We start from the raw sequence: 10482 nt of genomic DNA on the forward strand, positions 1-10482 counted from the left end.
AGCACCGTCTCCCTGCCCCCGGCCACAGCCAAAAAACCCCCCAAAAACCTGGGAGTAGGAGTTCCTAATATGGGGTCTGCAAATGCGCCTTTATGAGCTCTTGGGAATTACGTCCCCATTTTTGTGTATACCTATGTCTGTGGGAGAGAAAGGCCCACGGTTGCACCAGATTTCCCAGGGGCTCCCGTGACCCTAAAGCATCAGGAACAGGTGCTTTAGAGTTAGCCAAGAGGTACCTTGGTAGGAGTCATGCTGAAGAAAAATGACAGATGGTCTCTCTTGTCGCTTACCTCTAGTATTCACACGGTGAGGACAGGAAAGGTGTTTCATGTGAGTCAGCAAATTCAAGGGGTATGTGGCTCCCACGCTTCAGTCTCATTTTTCACTTCCAGAACTAACACTTCCTAGTGTTTCTTGGGTGTCAGGGTTGTGTCAGGCATAGAACACGATCTGATCCCCACCCCTGCGCTTTGAAGTAGAGATTCATCTTTCCCATTTCACTAAAAAACTAATTGAAAGAGACCAACTAACACGAAGAAAGCCAGGAGGGGGAAGTGGGTTTAGAACTCAGATCACCTGAGTGTTCCTCCAGTTTCATTTAATTTGAACTCTGGAGTAACAGGAAGCCGACTGTTACTTTGCTTAAATAACGCAGTGCAAGAGGGCACTTTTTTTTCAACCTCTGTGCCCTACGATGCACAAAGAATTAGTTCATCAGCTAAAGTGCGTTTCCTCCTGACATGGCATTATTTCAGAAGCGATTTCTGCATTTCTAAATCCTCTCCAAGTGCCTGCTTTCTACCTTGTTAGCTTTATAATTCCTCGTCCTCTGACCTCTCTGTCAAATAATTGATCGTATGTATGTAAGTAAGCAGTAACATACATAAGGAATGAGATATGAATCATGAGCCTGTGAATCGCTTTTAACTTTATCTTGACCTAATTATAGATTCACGGCAAGTTGCAAATACAGCACAGAGATGTCTCAGGTAGTACCCTTCACCCGGCTTCCCCTCCCCACCGCATGACATCTGACGTAACCAGAGTGATATAAAAACAGGAAAATTACATCCACCTACCTCAATTCCGCCTTTACACTTTCAATGTTTTATCTTTGGAAATTGCTTTTCATCGGGTGCTTATTACTGATCTTTAGATTTGTGTGACTGTCTCTCTAGGACCATCTGTATTTTTCATCGGGGACACCACGCTTGATTAAACATCCTTGCAAGAAAAACACAGCCCTGTATCTAGGGTAAGTGACCGTTTTATGTCCCGTTACCGTCCTTTCTATTAAAACGTGAGATCTGCCCTCATTCATTCATCCATTCATTCAACAAACGTTACGGAAGATGGCTCTCCGTCCTGTGTTGCTGGTTACTGGTCTGTAGGGAGCTCGGAGTTGGTGTGGGGGCCAAAGGAAGAGAGAGGAAAACACCGGCAAATAAACTAAAATAATGACAACACTGCGGTGCCTCCTGTCAGGGATCCTTGATACGATTAGTCATCACGGGGGCCCGAGCACGCAAAGCAGTGGCAACACCGTGACGGCGGAGTCACTCGGGGATCACATGTCCAGCAGCCAGAGGTTCTGGTGAATCCGGTGGAGAAGAGAAAGGGCGGTCAGAAAGCAGAAGACCTAGAGGCTGAGGAAGGCAGGAGCCAAGGAGGGGAGGGATGTCACAGAGAAGGCAGGGCAGGTGGGGAAAACAGCCAACACAGCAGCGGGGCAGATGGGAGAGGAAGCAAGGACACAGAGGTCCAAGGTTGATGGCACTCTCTCCGGAAGCCAAGACAGACCGAAGAGAGAAGAAAGGTCACCAGAGAGAGAGAGGCTGCGTAGTGAAGGAGGCAGAGTCTGGACATGACCGCTGGTGGGAAGGCCTGGCCGAGGGGATGGCCACGGAAGGGGGGAGAGATGGGGCCAGGCCCTGGGCCAAGTGAGGACTCAGCTACTCCTGATAAGATGTGAATTCTGTCCTTCCTTGAAAGTTGATCTGCCACTCGTGGCTATCTAAAGTTTCCATCAGCAGCTGAATGGATAAACACAGGGTGAGGCACCCACACACTGGAACGTTATTCAGCTTTAAAAAGGAAGGACATTCTGGGGCACCCAGGTGGCTCAGTGGGTTGAGCCCCCGACTCTCGACTTCAGCTCAGGTCATGATCCCTGGGTTGTGGATTCAGTCCCCTGCATCGGGCTCCACATTGAGCGTGGAGCCTGTTTAGGATTCTGTCTCTCTCCCTCCGGCCCTTTCTCCGGCTCATGCGCACTCTCTCACTCGCTCTCAAATAAAAAATAAAAATAAAAAAGGGAAGGACATCGTGCCACCATGTGGATGGACCCTGGGGTCACTGTGCACAGTGACAGAAGCCAGACACAGAAAGACACATCCTGCGCGACCCCACTCGTGAGGGGTCCCTAGAGGAGTCCCGTCCGCAGAGACAGAGAGTGGATGGTGGGAGCCAGGGGTGGGGTAGGGGCAGGGAATCAGTGCTTCATGGGGACAGAGTCCCAGTCTGGGGAGATGGAAAGTTCTGGAGACGGATGGCGGGGGCAGCTGCACGACAGTGTGACTGTGCTCGGTGCCACCAAACTGCACCCTAAAGAAATGATGATAATGGTCTATTTTGTGTATATTTTATCACCATTAAAATAAGCTTGAAATACAGATTTTATATTGTGTGTATTGTACTGCCATTAAAAAAATTAAACAAAAAATTTAATTAAAACTAAATACAGTGAAAAAGCCACAAACTAACCACATTTCAAGCACTCAGTGTACCTGGTGGCAACCGTGTCGGACAGCTTTCCATCGTCATGTCTGCTTTAGAGCAGGAGTCACAAACTGTGGCCTCCCAGGCACATTCAGCCTGCCATCTGATTTTGCCGGGCTGGCAAGATAAGAATCGTCTTTGCATTTTTATATGATTGGAAAAAAAATCAAAAGTAGAATCATATTTTGTGACGTGAACTGATGTGAAATTCAAATTTTTTTTTTTAATGTTTACTTACTTTCGAGAGAGAGAGAGAGACAGAGCGTGAGCCGGGGAGGGGCAGAGAGAGAGGGAGACACAGAATCTGAGCTGTCAGCACAGAGCCCGACACGGGGCTCGAACCCACAAGCCGCAAGATCATGACCCAAGCCGAAGTCAGATGCTCAACCGACTGAGCCACCCAGGCGCCCCATGAGACATTCTAATGTTTAATAAAATTATGGAATGTCACGTTTTGCCTATCATGCTGGTGAGGATGAGGGCAAACGCGGATGAGGCCAAAGTGGGTCCCCCTCCTGTGGGGGACAATTTGGCAGAATCTGTCAAAATGGTCAGCACATGTTCTCAGACACGACGATCCCGTTCCTTGCCAGTTAACCTAAAATTATAACTTGTTGATGTTCCTAGAGCATATGCTTCCTGAGACCTTTGGGTGGAGAACAGGAAGCAGAGAGGGGAGACAGCAGAAGGACACAAGTGAGGGGCTGAGGCTGTGGTCCAGAGAGAGACCTGGGAGGCAGCACTGGAGGGAGACAGGGTTAGGAGAACAGGACATGGAATCTAGTGGCTCAGAGGAGGACGAGTCTTGGGGGTGGCTCCACCCAACAATCCATGATGTTCTTTTCTCCCCCAGTGTTTTATTGGTTTTGATGTCAGCTGGATACTTGCTGAAAGTATCTAACCCTGTAAAAGAAACAATATAAAGGTAAAAATAACAGAGAATCCTATCACTCTCATTCAACTATGTATTGGAGGTACCAGCCAATGCACTATGACAAGAGAAAAACGTGAAATACAAAACACATTAGAAAGAGACAACATTTTGCCAAATCCAAAGAACTAACCAGCAGCACTGAGTACAGCAAGATGGCCAAACACAACACAGATATTAAAAAACATCAACACCTCTCAGGGCACCTGCGTGGCTCCATCGGTTGAGCATCTGACTCTCGGTTTCAGCTCAGGTCATGATTTCACGGTTTGTGGGTTTCAAGCCCCATGTCAGGCTCTGTTCTGTCAGCACCAAGCCTGCTTGGGATTTCTCTCTCCCTCTCTCTCTGCCCCTCCCCTGTTCACATGTGAGCCTGTGCACTCACTCACATTCTCTTTATCTCAAAAAATAAACATTAAAAAAAAAATCAACACCTCTCTCGTAAACTAGCCATGAACACTCAAAAAAAGCAGTTATGAAAAACATCATTCCCAGTGACAACAAAAACTTTAAAACACATAAGAATCAACTCAGCAATTCCTTTCTGTCTAAAACCATAAAACTCTCCTGGAGGGGGCAGGAGAAAGAGCTCTGGATAAGGAAGCCATATACCATGTTCATGGATGGCCTTTCACTTCTTTCTTTCTTTCTTTTTTAGTTTATTTATTTTGAGAGAGAGAGAGAGAGAGTGCAGAGGAGGAGCACAGATAGAGGGAGAGAGAGAGAATTCCAAACAGGCTTTGCACTGCCAGCGCAGACCTCAATGCGGGGCTCAAACCCACAAACCGTGAGATCATGACCTAAACCCAAATCAACAGTCTGATGCTTAACCGACTGAGCCACCGAGGCACCCTGATGAATTTTCACTTCTTAAAAGTTTTCCTGCCTGAGGGAACACATTGTTTTTTTCATACACACACATTCCTAGTCTGAAACCTTTTACTTCAGTGGGATTAGAATCATATAAATGGCAAAACTGAAGTTCATCCTGGGTAAGGCAAGTGTCACATATATAAAAGATATCATTTATATAATTTTATATTTGACATGGTCACCCTTTTAAAATAATGTTATTTCAAGAATGCAAATATCCAGTCTATAGAAGTTTACTCATGCAAAAACAGATAGATAGATAGATAGATAGATAGATAGATAGATAGATAGAACTTAAATGGTTCCTTGTTAAAAAAAAAAGGGGGGGGGTATTTTGTTTCAACAGAACATTTTTAGAGTGCCTATCTTTGTCTCTTTTCTTGTATGAAATTGTCCTAATTTAACTCTTTTATTGTCTATTTCAGAAGACAAATTTTTTTCACAAGAGATAATTTCAAAAGTAGTCTCCTTCCACTTTCCCTCCCTACATCAATAAAGGTAGTTATCTTACTTAACCATCTGAAAGATTCCCAACATAAGTAACTCTTGGGGGGTGGCGGGAGGGGGGAGATACAGTTTGGAAATATCACACTAGTCTGTTTTTGTAAGCCTGGGGGCTTATATTACAATGTACCTCTTAAAAGACATTAAGAGCAATTTCTAAGCCAGAGGAAGGGTTGATTCCTATTCTATTCTATCTATTCTTTTCTATTCTATTCTATTCTATTCTTTTTCCTGAAAAAAAAAGAGACAATTCTGAAGAGAATTGTGGGAAGTGTGTGAGTTAAGGATAGATTACATACAGTAATCTTGGGCCCTCCCTTAATTGTCCTAAAGCAAAACAGAAAAACCTTTACCCTCTTGAGAAATTCTACCACTGGCCCCTAGCCGAAGAAGGTTTTGCCATCAATTAAAATGCCAATATTTCTCTTATAAGCGACATGTTTATCATTTATGTTCATCGTTTGTTACTTACTCTTTAGGCTTTACCCTCAGAGAAAGTTTTGGTAAGGAAGAAGGGGATTAGAGAGAATTCAGGTATCCGAGGGCACCGAACACCAACTCCAACCGCCCAGTTTTGGCCCCGACCCCAGGATATACCGTTCCCAGCACCTAGGAACCACACAGCTCTTGCTATAGCATGCATGTCTCTTAAATGCGCATCTAGATGTCTCACTTCCCGAATCCTCTCAAAAGATGCACTCACGGATCTCCTACGTGTCGTTATTTTTAGGTCGGCATACCAGAAGTAACATCGGCACATATCGCTGGCTCGGTGTTGCTGTTAGTAGTGGATCAAAAAGTCTATGTTTATGATTACGAAGCCAATTCCTGGAACGCATCTATAGGTATATGTGTGGTTTTCAAAAAAATTTTGTTGGCGATCATCCGAGAACAGGTTGTTGATTTTGGAAGTACAAACAGTGCTGCTCCTTGGATGTCAGCCCCTGGACATCACCTTGTTCTTTAAAATTCAAATGAAAATTGGTTACACGGTGGGAACCTAGTGTTTCTGTCCAGGATCGTGGTCACGAGCCACAAAATCCCGCTCTGACTGATTGGAGTCAATGAGGGACATCAACGGGAACTGCGTGGGAGTGGATGTCAGGAAGGATCGAGGAGGGCCGAGAATGGCTTGTACGCACTTGGTGACAAGCCTGGGTGATGGGAATATTCAGTCCCACCTACTGCACGTTAGGGACAGAGAACAGGAGAGAAGGTAAGCCATATGAAGAGAGAGAAAGAAGAGAACCATCCCGTAGCATGCAAGGCGGCGAGGTCGAGAACGAAGACAAGGAAGATACTATTCTTTGGAAACGAAGGATGGTTGGGTACCCATTGAGATGAGAAAGAAAGAGGTCCATCAAGGTTTCTCAACCCTACTGCTGCTGACATTTAGGGCCAGGTCATTCTCTGGGGGGAGGGGGGCTGGCACCCTGGGCACTGTGGGGTGTAGGGCATCCCTGGCTCCACCCACCCCATGTCAGGAGCGCCCCTCCACCGATGCATCCTGATGCCCCAAATGTCCCCAGACATCACCGAGTCCAGAGCCACCGGGCTGGTAGATCGCCATCTGGAAACCCGTTCATCTTTTGCTTCACTTGCGTTAGTTTTGGCAAAAGATTGTGGGCCCCTCGAGACGGAACCTGGCCCAGCCAGTGTGGTACCTGCCAGGTGTTTGCTGAGCCCTGGCCGGCGAGGGGCCTGCAGCCCTGAGAGGGACCGAGAAGCACAGCAGAAGAGCCACACCTTGGCTTGGCCTCTGTCTGACTTTTCTCGAGCGAGTTCCAGGGTGACCTCCGAGCACAAGGTGACCGAATACACGGATCCCGGGTACGTGGGGGCCGTGCGCAGGCGCGGTGTGGACTGTACGTAACCCCGAGTGGGGCTGCGAACCCGACGGTAGTTCCAGGCCACAGAAACTGCTCTGACCAGCCTTGGGGCCCATCGATTTTCACATCCAAACCAAATACAGAGCTGCCTCCAGAGCATGAGCCCATCCATTCTTTACAGCACTCACTGCCCGCAGCCAAACTGCCTCCTGGCCCTCCCCGCTTCCTCCCTCCCAACTCTCCCAGGCTGGCTCCCTCTAGCTCTGCAGCCCTGTCCTCTCGCCGACCTTTGACCTTCGGTTCGGTTCTTTTCAATCTTAGCTTCATGCCTCTTTCTCCTTTGGCGGGAGGTGGTGCGGGGGAGGGAAGCATAAAATTCACATAAAAACTGGCCATTTCCAACCATCTTAAAGGGTACAAAGTACTCGGGCATTTAGAACATTCGCAGTGTTGCACAATCGTCACCTCTGTCTAGTTCCAGAACATTCCGTCACCCCAAGAAGAGACACTCCCCCATTAGCTGGCACCTCCCCCCCCCAGCCCAGTCCCAGCCCCAGCCCCTGGCAGTCACGGTCCCCCTTCCTGTCTGTGGATGAGCCTGTGCTGGACGTTTCACACACATGGACTCACACCCCTTGCGGCTTTTTTGTATCTGGTTCCTTCCCCCAGCGTCGTGTGTTCGAGGTTCCTCCCCGTTTTAGCGGGTGTCACTGCCTCTCTCCTTTTTAAGGCTGATTAATGTTCCCCCGTGTGGATGAACCACTTTTGTTTATCCGTTCATCAGCTGGTGGACGTTCGGTTGGTTTCGTTCTCTTGGGTATTCGCGAATAGTGCTACGATGCACCTTTGTGCGTGAGTTTGTGTGTGGATGTAGGTTTTCAGTTCCCTGGGGTAATATAACCGAGGAGAGCAGGTGCCGGGCCATGTGGAAACTCCATGTTTTAATTTATTGAAGGAACCGTAAGGGTTCCTCGTAACATAAGTCAGTCTGCTCTCCGTCCTTCCCCTTTTCTTCATAACTTTCTTTAATAGCATCCAAAGGGCTAACTCCCCACCCTGGCTCCCACCACATACCTTCTGTCTCTGTGGACGAGACTCCCCTGGGATCATATAAGTGAACTCATACAGGATTTGTCCTTTCGTGTCTGGCTTATTCTACTGAGCATCATGTCCCCAAGGCTCACCCATATTATAATAGGTGCCAGAATGTTCTATCTCTTTTTTTTAAGTTTATTTATTTATTTTGAGAGAGAGAAAGAAGGCATGAATGTGGGAGGGGCAGAGAGAATCCCAAGCAGGCTCTGCACAGTCAGCACAGAGCCCAGTGCGGGGCTTAAACTCACAAACTGTGAGATCATGACCTGAGCTGAAGTCAGATGCGTAATGGACTGAACCACCCTGGTGCCCCAGAATGTCCTGCCTTTTTAAGGCCAATTAATATTCCGCTGGGTGTATACGTGATGTTTCTGTTCACCCATTCATCTGCCGCTGGACCCCTGGGTTGCTTTCTCCATGTTTCAGTTATTGTGAATAATCCTGCCATGAAGCATGGGGGCGCGTGTGCAAACATCTCTTTGTGTCTCTGCCTTCAGTTCCTCTGGGCGTAGACCCAGAAATGGGATTTCCAGAACTCTATTTTCAATTTTTTTGAGGCACCGTCACCCTGTTTTCCACGCCACAGGCACCAGCTTACATTCTCACCAACGGTGCACAAGGGTTCCAGTCACTCCCCACCCTCGCCAACACTCGTTTGCTGTGTCTCCGATAATAACCATCCTGATGCGTGTGTGTGCTATCTCACTGTGGTCTTGCTTTGCATTTCCCTAATGATCAGGGATGTCGAGGGCACCTTTTCATGTCTTGTTGGCCACGTGTATATTTTCCTAGGAGCTGAAGCTTCTGCTTTTAAACTAGAATCCACAAGGGGCGCCTGGGGTGGCTCAGTCGGTTAAGCGTCCGGCTTCTGCTCAAGTCAGGATCTCACGGTTCATGAGTTCGAGCCCCGCGTCGTCGGGCTCTGTGCTGACAGCTCAGAGCCTGGAGCCTGCTTCGGATTCTGTGTCTCCCTCTCCCTGCCCCTCCCCAGCTTGTACTCTGTCTCTCTCTGTCTGCCTCTCAAAAATAAACATTTAGGGGCGCCTGGGTGGCTCAGTCGGTTAAGCGGCCGACTTCGGCTCAGGTCATGATCTCACGGTCAGTGAGTTCGAGCCCCGCGTCGGGCTCTGGGCTGACAGCTCAGAGCCTGGAGCCTGTTTCAGATTCTGTGTCTCCCTCTCTCTGACCCTCCTCCGTTCATGCTCTGTCTCTCTCTGTCTCAAAAATAAATAAATGTTGGGGCGCCTGGGTGGCGCAGTCGGTTAAGCGTCTGACTTCAGCCAGGTCACGATCTCGCGGTCCGTGAGTTCGAGCCCCGCATCGGGCTCTGGGCTGATGGCTCAGAGCCTGGAGCCTGCTTCCGATTCTGTGTCTCCCTCTCTCTCTGCCCCTCCCCCGTTCATGCTCTGTCTCTCTCTGTCCCAAAAATAAATAAACGTTGAAAAAAATAAATAAATAAATGTTAAAAAAAATTTTCTTTAAAAACAAAAAACAAAAATAAACACTTAAAATAATTAAAATAGAATCAGTGAACGCCTCGCCAAGAGAAAGGAGCCTTTCCTACCCTTTTGGCAGGGTCCTAAGAGTTCCTGCAAAGCCAGTGGTACTCAGCTCTGACGGCTGTGTCCCTCAGGTGACACTTGCCATCGTCTGGAGATACTGCCCACAACCGAGAACGATCTGGCCCCAAGTGTCAGTAGGGTCAAGGCTGAGAAACCCCGCTCTTCCCTTCTCCCTGGAAATTAGGGAACTCGTGTTTCTTATGATTTATATTTCTTTCTAAGTAGTCTCCATGCCCAGCATGGGGCTCGAACCCACAACCCAAGCCCAAGAGTCGCATGCTCTTACAACAGCCAGCCAGACGCCCCACAAACTCGTGTTTTTGTTTTTTTGTTTTTTTGAATGCTCTTTTCCTTTTAGGTATAGAACACCCTGTTTCACATATTTCTGGTGATAATTGTTGTTACAGCGGGCATCCCTTTTGTGTGGTGAGTATACAGTGTGTAGCCTGCCCATTTTTACAGTGCTTTGAACATAGATAATTAAGAATGGAAATAAGGACAGAGTAAGCCATGAGAGCTGGCACATCAGGTCCCAGGATGGGCTCGGGCAATGTCTCTTCTCCCCGGTTCAGGAGAGGGATCCCCTGGCTGGCAGGAATATACCCACCTTTGTTCCTTTTTTTTTTTTTAATGTTTATTTATTTTGAGACGGAAAGTGTGTGCACAAGTGGGAGCAGGGCAGAGAGAGAGAGAGAGAGCAGCAGAGAAAGAATCCCAACCTGGATCCCAACCGTGAGGAGAGCCCAATGTGGGGCTTGATGTCATGAACCACAAGATCATGACCTGAGCCGACATCAAGAGTCGGATGCTCAACAGACTGAGCCACCCAGGTGCCCCCTACTCTCTCTCTCTCTCTTTTGTTTTAAATAAGTTTCTTCCTTTTTTAAACTTGCTATTTTGAAATAATTAC

General features: G+C 47.7%; 1 protein-coding gene across 4 annotated transcripts in view; it reads left to right on the forward strand.

Moving 5' to 3' along the window:
• The window catches only part of CATSPERD (cation channel sperm associated auxiliary subunit delta), a 43201-nt gene that overhangs the window by 2047 nt on the left and 30672 nt on the right, over positions 1-10482 (forward strand). For 3 of the 4 annotated variants that reach the window (XM_045044399.1, XM_045044397.1, XM_011287677.4), the window contains exons 2-6: positions 297-351; positions 1179-1255; positions 5008-5080; positions 5817-5931; positions 9931-9998. In XM_045044399.1, coding sequence (XP_044900334.1) covers positions 297-351; positions 1179-1255; positions 5008-5080; positions 5817-5931; positions 9931-9998 — 388 coding nt within the window. Of the gene's footprint in view, positions 1-296; positions 352-1178; positions 1256-5007; positions 5081-5816; positions 5932-5951; positions 6303-9930; positions 9999-10482 lie in introns of those variants that run through there. The other variant, XM_045044406.1, reaches the window with a different exon arrangement.

The sequence above is a fragment of the Felis catus genome, chromosome A2 (genome assembly GCF_018350175.1).
Source record: "Felis catus isolate Fca126 chromosome A2, F.catus_Fca126_mat1.0, whole genome shotgun sequence".
NCBI classification, from domain to species: domain Eukaryota; kingdom Metazoa; phylum Chordata; class Mammalia; order Carnivora; family Felidae; genus Felis; species Felis catus.